The sequence below is a fragment of the Suncus etruscus genome, chromosome 8, assembly GCF_024139225.1.
Source record: "Suncus etruscus isolate mSunEtr1 chromosome 8, mSunEtr1.pri.cur, whole genome shotgun sequence".
In the NCBI taxonomy this organism is placed as follows: domain Eukaryota; kingdom Metazoa; phylum Chordata; class Mammalia; order Eulipotyphla; family Soricidae; genus Suncus; species Suncus etruscus.
The window spans coordinates 60289478-60312766 of record NC_064855.1 but is presented as its reverse complement, the minus strand read 5'-3'; the positions used below and the strand labels follow the sequence as shown (position 1 = coordinate 60312766).

Below are 23289 nucleotides of genomic sequence, written 5' to 3'. Positions count from 1 at the left end.
CAAGATTTTAATTTTAATTTTAAGCTATTTATTTTATTTTTCTTATTTATTTTTAAAAATTCATGCTAAAAATAATTTCTGTATTTTAATTGATGTTAGAAAGATATGCCTATATATGACTCTACTGACCCCTTTTTTAAATAAGAATGCATGCATGCCAATAAGCACAGGGACACAGGAATGGAACCAAATCATTTTAATGACTATTTCTTGTTAAAAAGGACAGTGGCAATATAAACTGAGCAAACTATTTAGAGTTTAACCCAAAATAATTATTCATTTTTGTACTAGAATTAGTATGTAATAGACAAAATGCCAGTACCTTTAGCTAGTAGAAATGTGATCCAAGAAACTTTCAGCACCAATACAGAGTTTATTTCAGTTGTTATCCTAGGAAATAAAAAAGAAAAAGTTTTATAGCAACAGTTTTCAAAATATTCTTTATCCCCTACTTTTAAAATATGAATCTGAATTAAATGCAGAATGAAGCACATTATATTTTTAAGTACTAAAACTCAATAAAGACCAAGTCAATATTTTACCCAATTGATTCTATGATACAATGAATCAATTTCCACTTCAGTAGTAAAAGGTAAATTTTGTTAGCAGCTATTAATCCTATGTATAGGATCAGATTTTTAGCTATTAAGTAACATACTATAATTAACTCTGATATTGCCAAGTTTAGGATAATTCTATAAATTATTAGAAAGCAAAAAGTAAAAAAAAGTAACATGTTTTGGATTACTTACGAACTGCTGGACTGTGTTAAGTAGATAAGCTCACACGTTCTAAAATAAAGAAATAACTTTATTAACATGATAGAATTTTTTAAAGTCACTTTGTTTAATAATTCTTTTTATAATTTACAAATTGTATTTTCTTCAAGAAGTATATATTTTAAAAGAAAATATGTATGAAACATTATACAATTAAATTACAACAGAGTTGAGATTTATCCCAATTTAAGATTTCACATACCATCACATCTAATTATAAAAGGATTGCATTTTATATGTGTATTTGTAACTCCGAATACTTTTTGTTTTTTTTGGTTTTTGGGTCACACCCGGCAGTGCTCAGGGGTTACTCCTGGCTGTGTGCTCAGAAATAGCTCCTGGCAGGCACGGGGGACCATATGGGACACCGGGATTCGAACCAACCACCTTTGGTCCTGGATCGGCTGCTTGCAAGGCAAACGCCACTGTGCTATCTCTCCGGGCCCCCGAATACTTTTTGTAATTGAATCTTTTCAGAATGTATATTTATAATACCCCTAAAAATGCTCACAGAAATAATAATTTAAAAGCTTACAAAATAATAATAGAAATATATATCTAATGGAAATACCAGAAAATTAGAGGGAAAAAAAGGAGAAATGAATAGAAAAATATTTTTAAAAAATGACAGAAAACTTCGCAGGGGCCAGAGAGATAGCACAGCAGTAGGGCGTTTGCCTTGCAAGCAGCCAACCCAGGACCAAATGTGGTTCGAATCCAGGTATCCCATGTGGTCCCCCATGCCTGCCAGGAGCAATTTCTGAGCAGAAAGCCAGGAGTAACCCCTGAGTGCCACTGGGTGTGACCCAAAACCAAAAAAAAAAAAGAAAGAAAGAAAGAAAAGAAAAGAAAACTTCACAAACTCTGATTTTCTTATACTTACCTGCATATCCAAGATACACAATAGACTCCAAGTAGTATAAATATAAATGCATAATTATACTTGATGCCTTAACACTAAATGATCATTATTTTCTATATAAGACCCTCCAACATAAAAGCATCACATAAAATATCTAGGTATCAAATTAACAAAAAAGATGAAAGACCTGGGGCCGGTGAGGTGGCACTAGAGGTAAAGTGTCTGCCTTACAAGCGCTAGCCAAGGAAGGACCACAGTTCAATTCCCCAGCCAGGGGCAATTTCTGAGTGTTTAGCCAGGAGTAACCCCTGAGCATCAAACGGGTGTGGCCCAAGAAAACAAAAACAAAAACAAAAAAGATGAAAGACCTTTATTATGAAAATGATGTTATTTAAGAAAGAGATAAATGAGACTTTAGGAAATGAAAATATATTCCTTGCCTGTAAGGTAAACTAGGTAAAAGCTTACACAAAGGTTTTCCCCTCAACTTCCTTTTTCCCTAACCTCTTCTTTTGGTATGTAAAAGTCCATTGGATAGTTGCTTCTGTATATGATTTTACCTTTCCCTTCCCTGGATTTGGGAGCTGGTTTAAATAAAGAAAGGAGTCTGGCTTTATACTGGGGAAAGAGAGCACAGAGAAGAGAGAGACACATGGCAGAGAAAGGCCATGAAGCAAAAAGCAGGCTGACTCTGGTTAATCTTTTGACTGGCTTATTTCTCAGCAGCTAACCTACTTCATCAGCCTAAGGGGTTAGAAACATAGTGCCTGGGGTAATCTCACCAACTCGTGGATATTTTTATTTTACACTGTCCACAGAATATAAGAATCAATATTGTCAAAATGACCATTCTACCTAAATTATTACTTAGATTGAACACAATTCCCATCCAAATTCAAATGAAATTCGAGGACTCAGAAAATTAATAACAAAGTCATATTGAATCATAAAGCATATGGAATAGCCAAAGTCATACTGAAAATAGAAAACTGGGAGGTTTCTGAATTACCTAATTTATAACTATACTATAAAACTATAGTGATTAAAACAGTATGATACTGAAATGAGGAGGAAGAGGAAGAGAAGGGGAAGGGAGAGAAGAAAGGAGAAGGAGGAGGAGAAGGATCAATATCTCAAACCTAACACTTAAGTCAATTCATTTGAATCAAAAACTTTAAGATCAGACCAGAATTCATAAAGGACATAGAGGAAAATAAAGGCAAAATGCTCCAAGATTTAAGCCTCAAAGATATTTTAATGTACGATTAAAATGGCAATGGCAATGATAAAAAGTAAACAAATGAAATTACACCAAATTAAAGACTTCCTGCATGGCAAAGGAAACACAGGCTAAAATTAAAGGCACCCAACTGAATGGGAGAAAATATCTGTACTTCAACACATCAGAAAAAGGGCTGATATCCAAGATATATACAATATATAAAAATGATTTCTATATAAGATACATATAAATAGATCTGAATATATTTATACATAAAATACATATTCATAAACATAAACCAAAAGATTTGCAAAAAAACTATTAATAATGAGAGAGGAAATTATCAGACACTTCTCTGAAGACAGATGAAAGGACAATAGGGGGCATAAAAAGTATTCATCATCAATTGTCAGGGAAATTTAAATCAAGACATAAATCATCTCCCATTGAAGAGTAGTACATATCAAAAATACTACTAACAATCTAAATTGGCAGGGATTTTAGTAAAAAGGAACTCTCATCCACTAATGGTGGGAACACTGGTTCAAAATCAATTTCCTGGGGGCTGAAATGATAGCACAGTGGTAGGGCATTTGCCTTACACACTGCTGACCCAGGATAAACCTGGGTTTGATCCTCAGCATCCCATGGTCCCCAAGCCTGCCAGGAGTGATTTCTGAGTGCAGAGCCAGGTGTGGCCAAAACAAAACAAAATGAAACAAAAACCCACAAAATTTCCTGGATCTCTCAGAAAAAAAAAAGTACTGAGATACTATAAAACCAGCAATCTCACTTCTGGGTATGTACCCCTACCCCACGATACTAAAACATTCATTCAAAAAAATATGCAGACCATTATTTGCTGAAGTACTTAGCATCTATAGAATCAACCAAGGTAGTCTATGATAGATGAGGGGATTATAAAGGTGTGATATATACAATGGAATACTATATGCTACAAGGAATGATGTAATTTCCTAAAACTTGAATGGAACTAGAATCTATCATCTTAAATCTTAAGGTAAGTATGTCAGGAGGACAAACACAGGAACCCTCACTTATCTATGGTATATAAATAACAGTAAGAGGAATTCAAGGGTTTAAAGAGTAGATACTTAGATCACCTTTGACCCAAGAATATAGAAAGGTCAAGGAATGAAAGATCCAAGGGAGCGTATGAACAGTTGAATGTCAGGGATAGGGGGTAGGGGCCCAGAGAGATTTGTAGGGTAGAGATATGCTGTATCTATAAAAAATAAACCACAGAATCAACAATACTGAAGGAATGAGATCCAAATTACAACAAAACTTGAAAATGTGCCTATCAAGGAGGCAGAATAGGAGGTAGGGAACCTGGGGACAATGGTGAAGGAAAGTAAGTACTCTGGTGATGAGTGTGGTATATCCTGATGGTTAAAAATAAGATGAAAATGAAAGAATAATAAAGCAATTAATTTTTCAAAAAGAATCTAGAATCACATATGATTGGATTAATAAGAAAACTAAGATTAAAAAATCAATAGCAAAGAAAAAATACTAAGATATAATAAGTTTACTCATGTAATAGGTCCAAATTGGCAATAATCATGGGTATCAATCAAAAACCAGGATGAAATCCTAATAAAACTTGTACTTTACCTTTCTAGTTTGCTGTAGAGTGCACACAATACATTGTACTTGTTCAACAGTCTTGACATTGCATTATCAACTTTGATACTGGTATCAATTTCTTTCAGTAAATCAAAGAATTTATAGACACTACAAAAAGATAAAATAAGAGAAAAGCTAAGTCAGTAAATTTTTAAATGTTTTTTCTTTAAAAAAAAATAACAATTTCTATTAAAAGACTTCACTCCACACCAAAAAAATATCATTCTTTGATATTTTACTGAAATTTAAAGATGAACAAATCAGTCTTACATTAATAAAATAAGTCCTAAAATAAATGAGTTAACAAGTATATGCCATGTTCCATGTCTATAAATGCTAAAGAAAAAGGTTTGTAAAAAGCTTTTATCATATAAAAAGACATTATATTATAGCCTTACTCTGTCCTATTTCTCTAGTGATCTATGGATATAATTTTATCTTTCCCACTCAATAGAATTTCTTGAGGACAGAAATCATTTATCTTTCTATCCTTAAAACTTCGAACAAAAGGGTCTGACATCAACCCCTAAAAAGAGACTTCCGTTTACACTGAGAAGACTCGACAACATCAATGACCTCCTCTACAGGACATGGTTCTCTCTAGTGCCCCTTAAGTGTGAGGTGAAACGAGAGGATGCTATGCACCATCCTGACTGCAATATGGGATATGCAGACTCCAGGATCTTTAATACAGAAGCATGATACCAACAGAGACTATGTGAGGAATGGAGGTGTATTGCCACTACAGACGATGACTTAAATTGGACAAACTAATTTGCCTGGAGCCTAGAGTCAGTCCTGTGCCAGGAAACTTCAGGAGTAGGGTCTCCTTGTATTTAGACCATAATTTTTCTTTCCATGTCCCTTATGTTTTGATGGGCCTATGCAAACAAATGCCACTTTAATACCATTTTTTACTATGTTCCCTTGACTCCAATCCTTAAGAAAAACAACCCACTAAAACTTTTGAGGTTAACTTAAACTAGTTAGTATGTACATGGAACTAGAGAAATGTACTTTGCCCTCAATGTTTAAGGAGCTACATAAGTATAATGTCTTTAGATTATATTGTGTGCTGCTAAGAAATAGTATGTACTACAACTGGGGATTTGAGGGACAAGAAATTGTATTGTACATGGGTTCAATTTTGTTTTTCTTAATGCTCTTTGGCTGAAAGTTCAAGACTGGGATATCATCGATGGGACTACCGAGAATTCTGTTTATGGGTGATTGGGCTTCCACTGTAACTTTACCCTGTTCTCTTCTTTACATCTTTGTTGTCATAATTAAAATAAAAAAAGAAATGAAAAAAAAAAAAAAACTTCGAACAAAAACCTAAAAATAATCTTTGCATTATCCTTTACTTTTCTCAACCTCTGTCATATCTTTGAAACTGTAGTGGCATATCATTAAAAAGGAATGGAAAAATAAAACCTTATGAGAAAATGTCTCTTTTCTACTCTATTTCCATACTTTTTAAAACTTTATTGATTGATTGGTTAGTTTCTGGGCCACACCCGGCAGTGCTCAGGGGTTACTCCTGGCTCTGCACTCATAAATTGCCTCAGCAAGCTAGGGAACTATATGGTATGCTTGGAATCAAACTGGGCCCCTCCCAGGTCAGCCACATGCAAGGCAAATGCCCTACCGCTGTACCATCTCTCCGGCCCCTCTATTTCCATATTTAATCTCCTCAGAATACCCAAGGACAGGCTTTATTTATTTCTTTTTTGGTTTAACTAATCTATTAAAACCAGTACTGGAGCTGAAGAGATAGTACAGCAGGTAAGGCCCTTCCTCATAGTCAACTAGGGTTTGATCCCATATGGAACCCTGTAGCACCGCCAGAAGTGATTCCTAAGTGCAGGGTCAGGAGTAAATCCTGAACACCACTGGGTGTGGCCCCCCCCACACACACACACACAAAAAAAAAACCTAATAAAAATAAAGCAAATCTTATTTAGTTAAAATATTAACTTAAAATTTTAATGTTGCAGTATCACAAGAACCTAATAATTTAGATCTTTTATTTTTCCCTGTGAAGGGAGGCTCTCATTGGTAGTAGGGGTTATGATTTAAAACTCTTCCAATTTTTCCATTTGCAATGCTTTCCCCTAAGATATTTTTCACAACCCTAAGATACATAGGGACATAAAATAAGTAAACAAATAGTTTAGTGATAACAAATCATACGATGTTTCTTCTAAATTCATTTAAAGTTATATAAATCTGAAAACCCTTGAGTAATAAAATCTACCAATTTACAACCCACTGTTTCTGATCTTTTACCCACTTCTTTAGACTCCATTTTAAGTCTTTTATGAAATCTCCTGCTATTTATTTAATAAACTAAAAGATTACCAAAATCAGTGGAGTCAGGGATAGTACAACAGGTAGGGCAAGCCTTACACATAGACAACTTACTTAGGTTCAATTTCTAGCAACATATAAGGCCTCCATAGCACCACCAAAAAAGCACTAAACACTGCTAGGTGTGGCCCAACACAATAAAAAGTTAGATTATTTTACCTGGTTTCTGTATTTTTCTGTAGTTCTGTGAAAGTGAATGGTATCTCATCTAGATCAACTGCTGCAATAAAGATACAGATTCCCCACAGTTCTTTTTTCTTCTGAATAGAATCTTCCTGGGAATAAGATAAGACAGTTTGAGTGCTACATTAAATCATTCACATATTGCTTCTACTGTTAGAACTGTATGCCGATCTCTTAGCAAATTGTTTTGAACAGTTAAATGGCAAAAATACACTTGTTATAATGCCATACTTATGATAATTAAATTTCATATGTAAAGCAAAAAATTATTATAAATATCAAAATTATAATTAAGAACTTCTGTAGAAAATTTAGGGATCAGTAAGTGTGTAACATTAACATTTCTGACATTTTTTTCACTACTGAAAGCTATAATCTCACCCAATCTTGAGTTCAGTGCACAGTCTTTATCCATATAAAATGTAATTTATGTATAATTATGTAAATTATATGAATACTGCAAAATAATTATCCTATAAAATACAACTAGTCTTCTATACTCTTACATTCTTTTTAGTTCTTGATTTCTACTTTAGATTGAAGAATCAGAATCTAAAGTCTCAGTGTCAAATAATTTCCAGCCTGCTCTTTGACCTTCTAATATTCCTAAAAATTACCACTATTCTTCTAAATTAGTCTTCTAATATGCCCAAAAATCAAAATGTCTGGGAAAAGTTCTGAGACCTCCAGCAGGGAAGAGACAGGGCCTGCAGTATCCCCATTAATCTGAACCTAGAGACTGAATCTATTAAATTTGGCATGACAGCAGCCAAAATCAGTCTCAGAAATCGGTCATGGGGCCAGGCTGTTAGATTGTTTTTTACTGTTAAGTTGTATGCATACTTTGCATACCACAGCTATTACCATTTATAAGATATATGATGTACAAATCCTCCTCCTCCATTCAATAGAAAGTTCTTTTGTTCTATTTACATTTTCTTTTGCTTTTTGTATTAATGTAGTTCTACTTATTTTCCTTTACTTTTGCTTCCCTAACAACTGGGTCTGAACCCCTGAGAATATCTCTTATGCTAAACTTATCTACTGTTTCACTTATGTTATCTTCTATGTACATTTTAGTCCAGGGTCTTAAATTGAGAACATAAATCCATTTTGAATTTGGTTTTGTGTAATCTAGAGGTCAAAGAGTAGGCTAGTTTAATTCTTTTATATGTGGCTCTCCAATTTTCCCAGCATCAATTGTTGAAAACTTCTCCTTTCTTTCCCCATTATATAATCTGATATCCTGTCATAAATATAAAATATCCAAAAATGTGTAAGCTTATTGATTCTGTTCTACTGTCTTGTGTATCTATTTTTATTCTTACACCATGCAGCTGTTTTACTGCAGTTGAGATGAGATGGTAATAATACTATTAATTTTATGCTACTGGTATAAAGTTATTTCATCTTACCACCACTTTTAGACAACCTCTTCAAAGATTTATGACAGTAAAAATAGTAGAAAAAATATCTCAAAACAAAATGTATAAGTTAATTATGATATAGCTGTATCATGAAATAATTTGTAACATTTTCACAGCTAAATGCCAAATTTTAAGTATATTTTGCAATGGAGCACTATGAATTTACAAGATAAAATAAAGTCATGTAATTTGGAGCAACTTGGATTGAGTTGAAGGGTATCATGTTGTGTAAAATAAACCAAAGGGAGAAGGATCAATATCAGATAATCTCACTAATCTGTAGTATATGAAGAAACATACCAAGGGTATGGAACAATATCAGTTAAAAATAATCCTTGGACTCTGGATTACGAAACTGAGAAGACGAGATTAGCAGGGAGACGGTGGGTAAAATGATAGGTATACAAAATGCAACACTGGGACATATGAGGAGGGGTTAGGAGCATAATGGAGATGGAAAAGTGAGTCATCCAATCAACATATTGTGAGGGAACAAGTTGGGAGGAAAAGAAGACTGGACCAGAGGAGGCATAAGATTGGAGGGTAATGGCAACTTCAGTGGTGATGATACACAGTAAATTCGTATATCAATATAAATGTAAACAATATTATAATCTTTATCAGTAATAAAGTGTGAGTAAACCACATGCAAGAAAAACACTTGGCCTTCTGTATTGCTCTGAGGCCTCAAAGTTGTTTTTGTTTTTTAATTTAAAAAGTTATATCAGGGCCCAGAGAGATAGCACAGCGGTGTTTGCCTTGCAAGCAGCCGATCCAGGACCAAAGGTGCTTGGTTCAAATCCCGGTGTCCTACATGGTCCCCCGTGCCTGCCAGGAGCTATTTCTGAGCAGACAGCCAGGAGTAAACCCCTGAGCACCGCTGAGTGTGGCCCAAAAAAAAAAAAAAAAAAAAGTTATATCAATAAGGGGCTGGAAGATAGCATGGAGGTAAGGCGTTTGCCTTGCATGCAGAAGGGTGGTGGTTCAAATCCCAGCATCTCATATGGTTCTCTGTGCCTGCCAGGGGTGATTTCTGAGCATAGAGCCAGGAGTAACCCCTGAGCACTGCCAGGTGTGATCCAAAAACAAAACAAAACCAAAAAGTTATGTCAATAAAAACATGCGAAATTTATATAAGAAGGAAAGGGGGCAATAAGGAATATATATGAAATCTTTGAAATATCTTTGGAACATTAAGACTTCAATTATATACATTAAGTCTTAAATTTTAAAATCCGGGCCCCGAGAGATAGCACAGCGGTGTTTGCCTTGCAAGCAGACAATCCAGGACCAAAGGTGGTTGGTTCGAATCCCAGTGTCATATGGTACTCCGTGCCTGCCAGGAGCTATTTCTGAGCACACAGCCAGGAGTAACCCCTGAGCACTGCCAGGTGTGACCCAAAAACCAAAAAAAAAAAATTTAAAATCCAATGTAATTGAGGTATCATTTAACTTTCCTAAACTATCCTAACAGAACTACCTAATTTTCATTACAGTACACAACCTATAAAAGAGCTCCACCAAGTGGTAAAATCATTTCAAAAATATATTGGAAATAGCATCAAAAAATTGCTATCTTACTACTCATGCTAATACAATATAAATTTAAACTGAGTTTTTCAAGTACACTATTATCTCTAATCTGTATTTTTTTAAATAATAGACACAACCAAACTGAAGATAAATGGTAATAAATTTACTCCATCTGGGTCAATAAAATCTTTGAGACCTTAATGAGTGATTAGTTTATTACATGTATTACAAGAATTTATTACAGGAATAAGAGCTGCCTTCATCTTCTATTCCTGGATTTCTTCAACATGACAACAGCCTCTGTTTAATGACCCCTCTGTAAATCGTTTTCTCTTCCACCCTCTCATCAAAGCAGTGGAATATCCAAGCTCATGCAGAAATACTGGCCCCACAACTTGAAGTTATGATCATCATGGTCACTCTCCCTAGCTTTCCCTGAACTTGACTTCCTTTTCCCTCTCAATTCTTGTCTTCCAGGTACCTACATCTTTCCTTTGTTTTCCCCCTTTATCTGTTCCTCACACATTCTCTAGTTTTCAATTTTTCTTTGGATGGCATTCTCCCAAATTTCTGACTCTGCTGCTGTTACAGATTATTGCATAAAAAACACCAGTAACACCATAACTGTTACTTGCATTGCTCCCCCTAGCCACATATCTTGTCTGGCACCACTTCTTATTTTTCTAGGGGCCAAAGACACAATACTATAGGCACTTGCCTTGCAGTTTGAATACCAAGTTTTTTGCCAGGAGTCACCTTCAAACTGAAAGCAAAACAGAGCCCATGAGCACTGCAGGGAATGATGCAAAAAGAAAAAGGAGGGAGTAGACAGATATCACAATAAGTACCACATGGTGTGGTCCAAAAACAAAATAGAAAACAAAAAAACTTCTATAGTACTGAGTGCACTGGCTTATCCAAAACCCTCACTAAATCGTGTTTTACTCACATGCTCATCTATCTACATCTCTACTAGCCTGTAAGATTGTTACGGGCAAAGTTATCTCTAAGACAGTGCTGTACTAGTAGCCAAGAACCTACTATCATATCCATACATGAGTGTAAGTGGGTGATTTTTTCCTTTATTTCCCATCTTCTTCCCCTTTGGTTTCCCAGAAAAATTAACAGTGGCAGAATCATCAGTAAAAAATAGGGGCCGGAGAGATAGCATGGAGGTAAGGCATTTACCTTTCATGCAGAAGGTCATCTGTTGGAATCCCAGCGTCCCATATGGTCTCCTGTGCCTGCCAGGGGCAATTTCTGAGCATGGAGCCAGGAAAAACCCCTGAGCACTGCTGGGTGTGACCCAAAAACCACACACACACACACACAAATATATATATATATATATATATATATATATATATATATATAGTTTATTGGTAGTAAGGTGCAGCAATTTTATTTTTTTCTGCTTTAGAGTTAAAATGGACAGAGCAATTTATTTTGCAGCAAGAAGAGAAACAGGTGGAGGCCAGCCAGCAGGAGTTTTTAAATAAAAATATAAGCAATTTTTTTATTTTTTATAAAAAAGGATATAGCCCAAGAAACTGAGGCAGAAAGACTGGCAAAGGGCCCTTTGATTCAAAAGAGCCATTTTCACCCCAGAAGCTAACGCATGTATGAAATTTCAAAGTAAATATGTGAACACAATATCTTTTATATTCTTTTCTACCATAAACTATTATTTTGGTTAAAAATATACTTTTTACATGAATCATTCCAGTCTTTCATTTGAAGGAAGACTATCCCTACTTAGAATTATTTAAAAAAAAACCCAATGTATTTTATTAAAGTCGAGCTTTATACAATAGTACTATAAAATATATCCAGTATTGATATTGAAAAATTTGAATAAGAATGATACATTTTATTAGACCATTATTTCAGAGTGTAAGAAGCAAGAAAAATTTTGTATTGTAATGTGATATTGTTTTAAAACTATTGCATATGGGGCCGGGCAGTGGCGCTGGAGGTAAGGTGCCTGCCTTGCCTGCGCTGGCCTAGGACGGACCGCGGTTCGATCCCCCGGCGTCCCATATGGTCCCCCAAGAAGCCAGGAGCAACTTCTGAGCGCATAGCCAGGAGTAACCCCTGAGCGTCACAGGGTGTGGCCCAAAAACCAAAAAAAAAAAAAAAAACTATTGCATATAATAAAACAGAATTACATTCTCAAAAAAGGATATATAGTAAGACTATTAATTTTATTATGATTATCAGCAAGAGCACCTATTTAAGGTGTTATTTAAGCACTTGTTTAAAGTACCATCATGGGCTAAGGAGATGAGTTCAAAGGCTGGAGCACATGCTTTGAAAGCAGAAGCTCTGGCTTAACATGATCCATCCTCTGCTAAGTGTAAGCCCCCTACTCAGTAACACGAGTATAGCAAGGCAAGTGGGGGAAAGGGGAGAGTAAAGGGAGAAAGAAGTACTATTCTAGACGTCATTCTCTAAATTAGAGATAAATAAATAACTTGGACATTGAATTCTAGTCAAGTTCTCTATTTAGTCAAAAAGATCCAAAGATATTACCAAAGAAATAATCATGGAGGAGAGAAAACTGCCACCATGATCAGCCAACAACTGACATTTTTCATAAAAGGTCTGCAAAACTGTCAAACTCGAAAAAAAAAAACAAGCACACATGGAAACAAAAGTTGACAAAAACTGCTGAACAATGTTGATATATTCCCATATGAATAAAAAAATGAAAGCAATTAATACCTAAATAAATAGTAAAACAGCCCACATTTATAAATTTGAAAATGCTTTATGCTACCTGTGTAAATAAATTCAAACAGTGTTGTAACTGTAAGATAGTTAAGTTAATCCCAGGGTACTTTCAGAAAGAATCTAAAATATAAGCAGAAAGAAAAATGAATCAGGGTCTGGAGAAAATAAATGTATTAGGGCTCACATCATACACATATGGGTACCGCCCTGGAGGCTCCCAAACATATCTGGTAGAGTGTACAATGTGTCCTGGTAACCACTGAGCACAGCCAAGATGGCTCTGGTGGTGTCAAGAATAGCACCACATGGGGCCAGAGAAGTGGCACATTGGTAGAGTACTTGCCTTACACGTGGCTGATCTAGAACAGACTGAGTTTCAATCTCCTGCATCCCATATGGTAACCCCTGAGCATCACTGGGTGTGGCCCCCAAACAAACATACAAAAAAGATAAAAAATAAAAATAAAAGCACCACAGGGCACAAGCACTTAAACCATCTGGGAGACCCTGCAGCTTTGGGACCCAGAAGCCACTGTGGCAGTGCCCAAGTGAGGGGCAGGATCTGAGGCGGGAACACAGAGCTGCAGAACATGAGCCCCGGAGACAAGAGGTAGCTGTGCCAGGCCTGTGGCTTTGGGATCCAGAAGCAATGTCAAAAATGCCCAGCTGAGGGGAAGTATCCAAGACAAAGAGACAGTAGAATGCAGCAGCTCCACTGTACTCTGCAGCCACATGCTCCTTCTAGTCAAGAAACGCCAGCACTGTACATAGAAAACATCATACTACACCCACTACAATGGTGAAATAATGCTTAGAAAACAAAGGTGGTAGCTCTGATGATTCAAAAACTACCAACCACTTATTTAGCCTCCCAGAAAAAGACTTTAGAGAAGAAATATGAGGATGTTCATAGAACTCAAGTAAGCATGAAACAAACTGAATGTTCATGCTACAAAGAAGAATCAAAAGGACCCAAGAGTAGAAATAAGGAAACTTCAAACTGAAATAACAGGACTGAAAAACTTGATATGAAATGAAAACCTCACTGGAAAGCCTATCAAACAGAGTAACAGTGGCTGCAGACAGAATCAGTGAGCTGGAAGTTGAGATGCATGACAACTCCATACAACAGATGAGGTTGGAAAAGAGACTCAAAACAAATGATCAATAGGAAAGTCCTCAAAGAATGTGAATGACGAAAATAGAAGTGTTGGATACTCAACAGAAATGTAAGAATCATTGGAGTTCCAGAAACATAGGGAAAAAATCCCCAGGAAGAATCAACAGTCAAGGACATCATTGCAGAGAAACTCTTAGAGCTAGACTGCATGCAACCAAATATACAGAAGCAAAGATTACCAGCCAAAAGAGATCAAAAGAAAAGCACTCAAGACACATCCTAGTCACAATGACGAACTCCATAGATAGGGATGGAATACTGAAAGTGGCAAGATCCAAAAAGGAAATTACATTCAATGGAGCATCCCTAAGATTTATTGCAGATTTGTTACAAGAAACCCTCAAGGCCTAAAGGCAGTGGTGGGATATAGTGACAACATTTGATAAAATTAATGCATCACCAAGAGTATTACCCACCAGACTTACATTCAGGATTAAAGAAAGAATACACAGCTTCATGGATAAATGCAACTTAGAAACTTTACAGGCTCAAAACCAGCCTTAAAGGATGAACTCTGGAGCCGGAGAGATAGCATGGAGGTAAGGCATTTGCCTTTCATGCAGAAGGATGGTAGTTCGAATCCCAGCATCCCATAGGATCCCCCGTGCCTGCCAGGGGCTATTTCTGAGCATAGAGCCAGGAGTAACCCCTGAGCACTGCCGGGTGGGACCCAAAAACCAAAAAAAAAAAAAAAAAAAAAAAAAAAAAAGGATGAACTTTAAGATAAGACAGACCACAAGACACACCAAACCCCTTACTAAAAGATGACATTAATATCATGACAATCATCATTCTCAATGTCAATGGACTAAATATAACTGTTAAGACACACAGAGTGGCAAAATAGATCAAAAAGCTGAATCCAACATTTAGTGCCTACAAGAAACACAACTGAATAGTCAGAACAAATACAGACTTAACTCAAAGATTAGAGGAGAATCATTCAAGCAAACAACTCCTTTAAAAGGGCCAGAGTAGGGGCCGGAGAGATAGCATGGAGGTAAGGAGTTTGCCTTTGCAGAAGGACGGCGGCTCAAATCCCGCCATCCCACATGGTCCCCCGTGCCTGCCAGGAGCGATTTCTGAGCACAGAGCCAGGAATAACCCCTGAGTGCTGCCGGGTGTGACCCAAAAACAAAAAAGAAAAAAAGAGGGGAGGGCCAGAGTGGCCATACTAATTTCAGATGACACAGACTTTAGACTTAAAAAAGTTATAAGGAACAGAGATAGACATTTCTTAATAATTAAGGGATATGTACAACAGGAAGAAATCACACTCCTAAACAAATGCATACCCAATGAGAGACCAGCAACATATTTAAAACAATTGCTGACAAACTTGAAGGAAGATATCAATAACAACGCAATAATAGTGGGAATCTTTAATACTGCTTTGTCACCACTTGATAGGTCAACCAGACTGAAAACTAGCCAGAATATACTAGCACTGAAAGGAGCAATGGAAGAAATTGGTCTATATATAAGGGTATTCCATCCTCAGAAAACTGGACATATAATCTTCTCCAATGCACATGGGTCAAAACAGACCACATGCTAGCCCATAAAAAAATATCTACATAAAATCAACTGGATAGAATTGTACATACTGGGGTCAGAGCAATAGCACAGTGGTAGGGTGTTTGCCTTGCACATAGCCAACTCAGGACGAACATGAGTTCAATCCCCAGCATCACATATGGTCCCCCGAGCCTGCCAGGAGCGATTTCTGAGCACAAAGCCAGGAGTGACCTCTGAGCTCCGCCAGGTGTGACCCAGAAACAAAAATAAGAAAGAAATTGTAAATATAACCTTCTCAGATCATACTACACTGAAATAAGAGAAGTAAATAGCGATCAGACACAACGGAAAAATTTTAACACCTGGAAATTAAACAGCTCCTACTGAACAATCAGTGGTCAGAGATAAAAATCAAAGAGGAAATCCAAAGATTCCTGGAAACAAACAAGAACAAAAACAAATTATCAGAATCTGTGGGACATAGCTAAAGCAGTAATAAGAGGAAAATGTATAGGTTTATTTTGGTTTGGTTTGGTTTTTGGGTCATACCCGGCAGCGCTCCTGGTTCTCTGCTCAGAAATCGCTCCTGGCAGGCTCAGGAGACCATATACGATGCTGGGATTCAAACCACCATCCTTCTGCCTGCAAGGCAAACACCCTACCTCCATGCTATCTCTCTGGCCCCCGAAAATTTATTGCTTTGTAAGCACTCATCATGAAGAAAAAAATGAGCCTACATAAGTAATTTAATGGCACAGTTTATTAAATTGGAACATGATCAACAAATGAACCAAAATAGGATGATGGAAGGAAATAATAAAGCTTAGAGAAGAAATCAATGAATGGGAAATCCAAAAAACAATCTGAAAGATCAATAAAGCAAATGTCGATTCTTTGAAAAAATAAACGAGATCAATAAACCACTAGCAAAACATACAAAGGAAGAGAGAGAAACTTACTAAAGCAAATTAGAAATGAAAAAGGAAGATTACTACAGATACTACAGAAATTTAAAGGGTAATCAGAGATTATTTTTGAGAAACTTTATGCCACAAAACATGAGAACCTGGAAGAAATAGATAAATTCATGAACTCTTATAATCCTCCATGGTTGAACCAGGATGACCTAGTATATTTATAACCATAGTGCTTAGATAAAAAAAAAAAAAACAAATTATTACTTAAACTGTCTGGTCTAGTTGGCAGAATATTGCCAGGAGTGGGTCCAGAGTCCCTGAGAATCACTTGAGTGGACCCTCCCCATGAAAAACAGAAGCTTTTACTCTTTTAAGGAAATAAGAAAGGAATTTAAATATTTTACTATGAACAGACAACTAAACAAAAATAACTATTGAAAACAAAAAATCAGCAGTAAAATTAAGTAAAACAAAAAGTGATTCTCTACAGAAGATCAATAAAACTGAAAAGGCTCTGTCAGACTAATTATCAAGAGAAAGAAGGGTTAAATTACTAATATAAACACATATATTATATATGCTAATAAATAATATATATACTAATATAGAAATACTAATATATAAGAAAACATCACTATATATTACATGAAAATAAAAAAGATAATAGAGTATATTATAACTAGTTCCATGCCAACAAATTTGAAAACCTAAATGAAACTAATTCAATAAGAAATAAACTTCCAAACAGCCAACAGTATATAATCTTATAAAATTATCATATTTTTGAAAAACTGAATAACCAACTTCCCAAATTAAAAAAAAAAAACTTCAAGGCGCACAAGGGTTCACTAGTAAATTCTAACAAAAATGCTCTATGACCAGGGAAAAACCTACTGCCGCTCTGACATTGACCTGCTCAAGAGACTTCCCTTAACACTAAGAAAACTTGACAACAACAGCCTGCTTACAGGACAGGGCTCTCTGCATTGCCCTTTAATTGTGAGGTGAAACAAGAGGACGCTAGGATATGCAGATTCCAGGATCTTTAATACAGAAACATGATACCAACAACAGAGACTGTGTGAAAAATAAAACTGTATTGGCACTACAAACAGTAACTTGGACAAACTAGTTAGCCTGGAGCCTAGAGTTGGTCTTATACCAGGAAGCCTCAGGGGTAGGGTCTCCTTGTATTTAGGTCAAGGCTTTTCCTTTCCATGTCCCTCATATTTTGGTGGGCCTATGCAAACAATAATTGCCACTCTAACACCGTTTTTACTGTGCTCCTTTGACTCTAATCCTTAAAAAAAAACCCACTTACACTTTTGAGATTAACTTATACTAATATGCATGTGCATGGAAATGTAAAAAAATACTATGCCTTCAATGTTTAAGGAGTTACATAAGTTTTATGGCTTTAGATTATTTGTGTACTGATAAGAAATATTATAATGTACTACAATCTGGGGACTTGAGGGACAAAGTAATTGTACATGGGTTCTGTTTTATTTTTCTTAATGTTCTTTGGCTGAAAGTTCAAAATTAAGATATCAGCAAGGGGACTTCTGAGAATTCTGTTATGGGTGATTTCCCTTCCACTGTAACTTTACCTTGTCCTCTTTCTTTGCATCTTTGTTTTCGTAATTAAAAATAAAAATTATAAAAAAATGCTCTATGATCTCTTCCAAAAAAGAAACAAAGGAGATACTTCCTAACTTCTAAAATGCAATCATTATAATGCAAAAGCTAAACATTACAAAAACCTACATTCTTTAGAAGAAAAAGCAAATGCTTCAAATACACATCTATAAATATCTATTCATAATAAAGAATCTATTAAGAGATATGAGATACTCAATAAAATATTAGTAATTTGAATCTAACAAATGTAAAAAGAATTATATAAGATAAACAGTATTTGTCTGAAGTATGCAAATCTGATTCATCATTCAAAACACAAGTAGCTTCAAGAGAAAAAAAAAGTCAGATCTAAATACTTAAGTTAAAGTTAACAACAATAGAATCAAGAAACCCAAACTATAACAAGCCAAACACAAAATGGAACTGTTACACTGGTAGTTCTGGGGTGAGTGGAGATAGGTATGGGATGCAAGCAGGGAACTATGGTGGAGGGAGATCAACACTAGTGGTGGGAATGGCTCTAATTCACTGTCACTAAATGCCTGAAATACAACTGTGGAAAACTTGTAATTCACAATGGTCTGAATAAAAAAATTTTTAAATAAATAAATAAAAAACAATTAGCTTCATATCATGCTTATAAAAAGTATAAAATCATATAGAAACAGAAAAAAGTCACAAAATTCAACACTCTAACATATAACATATAACTTTCAGCAAACAACAACTTAAAGGCAAAGTCCTCAATTTTATTAATATGTCCAGCTGATATCATAAATTATGTAAGTTGTCCTTCGAAAACCAAGAACAAGGTAAAGTGCCTCTCTTAAATAACAGAATGAGGGGCCGGAGAGATAGCATGGAGTTAAGGCGTTTGCCTTTCATGCAGGAGGTCATCGGTTGGAATTCCGGCGCCCCATATGGTCCCCCGTGCCTGCCAGGAGCAATTTCTGAGCCTGGAGCCAGGAATAACCCCTGAGCACTGCCGGGTGTGACCCAAAAACCAAACAAATAAATAAATAAATAACAGAATGAAACTCCTCAACAAAGCAAAAAGAAAAATAATAAAACTATCTGTTCCTAGATAACGCAATGCCAAAAAAACAAATAATTAAAGATAAATAAATAAATAAAATTTCTAGGCTTGGGAGACAGCTCAAAGAACAAGGGCACATGCTTTGCATGCATCTGTACCGGGTTCAATTCCATTTACTGGATAGTTCTAAAAGTACCTCTAGGAATACACTCCTGAGCATTACTAGATATGGGGAAAAAAGAAACAAAATATTTCTGGTATGATAAAGTAAATATAATTTTTGGGCCACAATCGGTGACACTCAGGGGTTACTCGTGGCTATGCGCTCAGAAATCGCTTTTGGCTTTGGGGAGCTGATGGGATGCCAGGAGATCGAACTGTGGTCCACCCTAGGCTAGTGCACGTAAGGCAGGCACCTTACCACTTGCACCACTGCTCCAGCCCCTATAATTTTTACTTTAATAAATTATTAGTATATATTAATCATTTACTACAAACAGCACGAGCGAATGAAACTTTAATTTTTAATCTCAATAGACCACACAAATAAAATACTTTGAAATAAACCTAGCAAAAATGGATGTGAGCTATCTGAAAAAAATATTAAATTCTGATAAATAAAATCAAAGATCTAAAGAAAATTATGGATAGAAAATTCAATATTCAGGGGTTAGAATGTGTACAGTGTATTTTCTTTGCATACCCAGGTGTATTTTTTTTTTTTTTGAATCAGGTTCAATCCCAGCACTCTGAGCTCTGCCCAGAGAGATCCCTGAGCACAGAACCAGGAGTAAGCCTTGAACTCTGCCAGGTGTGCCTCAAAAACAAACAAATACTTCTCTCTAAAAGACACTATCATTAGAACAAGAAAAACCAAAAATTAGGAGCAGGGAATATTTAAGAAGAAAACAGATACCTTTTTTAGGGAAATGCAAATATTCAGAATTCTATTTGATGTTACAATAGACTTCTTCATTACAAAATTAGTTCAATCCCACAGGATATATACGACCAGGAGTGAACTCTAAGTTAAGTTAAACTATAAATTTTGGGTGTATATTTCATGTCAATACATTGAACCATAACAAATAAACGACTTTAATACAAAGATGTTAAAAGAAAAGCTGTCCATACTGGTTAGTCAATTGCCAAAAAAAAAAAAAAAAGTGAACTCAGACCTCCAGCTAACAGCATGTATGAAGGTCAAATCCAAATGGATTAAAGACCTTGATATCAGACCTGAAACCATAAGGTATATAAAACAACATGTAGGTAAAACACTCCATAACATTGAGACTAAAGGCATCTTTAAGGAGGAAACAACACTCTCCAAACAAGTGGAAGCAGAGATAACATGGGAATATATTAAGCTGAGAAGCTTCTGCACCTCAAAGGAAATAGTGTCCGGGATACAAAAGCCACCCACTGAGTGGGAGAAACTATTCACTCAATACCCATCAGATAAGGGGCTAATATTCAAAATATACAAGGCACTGACAGAACTTTACAAGAAAAAAAACCCTCTAATCCCATCAAAAAATGGGGAGAAGAAATGAACAGACACCTTGATAAAGAAGAAATACAAATGGCCAAAAGGCACATGAAAAAGTGCTCCACATCACTAATCATCAGAGAAATGCAAATCAAAACAACTATGAGGTACCATTTCACACCACAGAGACTGGCACACATCACAAAGAATGAGAACAAACAGTGCTGGCAGGGATTTGGAGAAAGGAACTCTTATCCACTGCTGGTGGGAATGCCGTCTCGTCCAACCTTTATGAAAAGCGATATGGAGATTGCTCCATATCGAAATTGAGCTCCCATACAATCCAGCTATACCACTCCTAGGAATATACCCTAGGAACACAAAAATTCAAAAATCCCTTCCTCACACCTATATTCATTGCAGCACTATAGCTAGACTCTGGAAACAACAAAGATGCCCTTCAACAGATGAATGGCTAAAGAAACTGTGGTACACATACACAATGGAATATTATGCAGCCATCAGGAGAGATGAAGTCATGAAATTTTTCTATGCATGGATGGACATGGAACTACTATGCTGAGTAAAATAAATCAGAGGGAGAGAGGAATCTACTATGCTGAGTGAAATAAGTCAGAGGGAGAGAGATAGACACAGAATAGTCTCACTCATCTATGAGTTTGAAAAAAATAAAAGACATTTTTGCAATAATCCTCAGAGACAAAGAGAGGAGGCCTGGAAGGTCGAGTTCACGATATGAAGCTCACCACAAAGAGTGGTGAGTGCAGTTAGAGAAATATCTACACTGAGAACTATCATAACAATATTAATGAATGAAGGAAGTGGAAAGCCTGTCTAGAGTACAGATAGGGATGGGTAGGAGAGGAGGGAGATTTGGGACATTGGTGGTGGGAATGTTGCACCGGTTGGGGGTGGGGGTTACATGACTGAAATCCAACTACAATCATATTTGTAATCAAGGTGTTTAAATAAAGATATTAATATGGAAAAAAAGAAGCTGTGCATGAGTGAAAAAAGGAGGTATTTGGGAACTTTACTGTGAGCCTAAAATTGCTTCAAAATGTTAAATTAGAAATCCTTCCCATGAGGCCAGAGCAATAGCACAGCGGCAGGGCGTTTGCTTTGAATGTGGCTGACCCAGGACAAAGCACAGTTTGATCCCTGGCGTCCCATATGGTTCCACAAGCCAGAAGCGATTCCTGAGCGCCTAGCCATGAGTAACCTCTGAGCATCACCGGGTGTGGCCCACAAAAACAAGCAAACAAAAAAAACACCAAAAAAAGTCCTTCCCAGGGGCCAAGCAATAACACAGCAGTAAGGCATTTGCCTTGCATGTGGCCAACACAGGACAAATCCTGGCATCCCATATGGTCCCCTGAGCCTGCCAGGAGTGAGTTCTGGGCATAGAGCTAGGAGTAACCCCTGAGTGCCACCGGGTGTGACCCAAAAACTAAAAAATAAATAAATAAATAATAGAAGTCCTTCCCACAAATTTTTTTATAACTTCATATCACTTTAATCACTCCACGCATGTACATGGACTGCTGGGCATTGAACCCGATTGGTCCCACGTGGGCAGCTTGCTAGGCAAATGTTATTGCTCCGGCCCCCTTCACACAAAGTTAACATCTTAAATAAAATCAGAGAATATAACATAAGACATTTATTGATGTATAGTAAAAAAAACTTTTTTGAAAATATGAAAAGAAAAAAAAAGAAAGAAAATATGAATGCTCCTGTAACTATTACAGAAATTCAAAGTTCAAATGTTCCCAAAAATGAAAACTCTAGTAACAGTATACATCACTAGTAAATTCTACTAACCAACAGAAAACATAAGGCGAGTCATATAACAAGTCTCAGTAAATGTAAAAAGTCTAAAAAACAGTGTAATAAAGCTCTTCATCTTCATCTCTTTTGGAGTAAATACATATTTCTGCACTGGTAGTAATTATATCTTTTAAAATATCCCAGAATTATCTCCTTAATATCAAACTAAGGAAATAGTAATCTATACATTAAAGGACATTTTAAAATTCCAAATACAGGGGCCAGCGAGGTGGCACTAGAGGTAAGGTGTCTGCCCTGCAAGCCAAGGAAGGACGACAGTTCGATCCCCCGGCATCCCACATGGTCCCCCAAGCCAGGGGCAATTTCTGAGTGCTTAGCCAGGAGTAACCCCTGAGCATCAAACGGGTGTGGCCCGAAAAACCAAAAAAAAAAAAAAATCCAAATACAGAGGCCCAATGTTGATATAGCAAGTAAGGTGTTTCAGTTGCTGCCTCCATCACCCAGAATCACCATTTCCCCCAATGACTCTGTCTCAACACTGTTACTATATGAATTCCTCTGGAGACACCATTCTGACCAAACTTCAGGTACACAGTTTGGGGGCTGATATCACTAGGGCCCTTTTGAGAAAGTGCAGCCCCCACCCCATATCTTCCTTCTTCCAGGAAGCCTGGCAGCTATAACCACATGCACAAATGCTGTCACCATGATCAAACCAAACCAGCTCCATAGACTCACTCTTTTCTAGAACGAGATGTAAACTGAGCTGTGAAAGATCATGGGTACACCAACCCACACATTAGAAAGTTGGCCATATTGGGAGGAGAGGGTGAACCAAGATCCTACCCTGCTGAAGCCACACTTTCTGCCTCCAACACCAAGAATCATCATTTCCTCAATGGCATCATCACTGATCCTCTATGATTCCCTGTGA

The 23289-nt window shown here is 36.4% G+C and overlaps 1 protein-coding gene across 2 annotated transcripts in view; it reads right to left on the bottom strand.

The window, feature by feature from the left end:
- RB1 (RB transcriptional corepressor 1) overlaps nucleotides 1-23289 on the bottom strand; it is a 150318-nt gene that overhangs the window by 109049 nt on the left and 17980 nt on the right. For both annotated transcript variants that reach the window (XM_049778764.1, XM_049778762.1), the window contains exons 3-6: nucleotides 7043-7158; nucleotides 4502-4621; nucleotides 753-791; nucleotides 323-390 (exon numbers count right to left, since the gene is read on the bottom strand). In XM_049778764.1, coding sequence (XP_049634721.1) covers nucleotides 323-390; nucleotides 753-791; nucleotides 4502-4621; nucleotides 7043-7158 — 343 coding nt within the window. The remainder of the gene's footprint in view (nucleotides 1-322; nucleotides 391-752; nucleotides 792-4501; nucleotides 4622-7042; nucleotides 7159-23289) is intronic.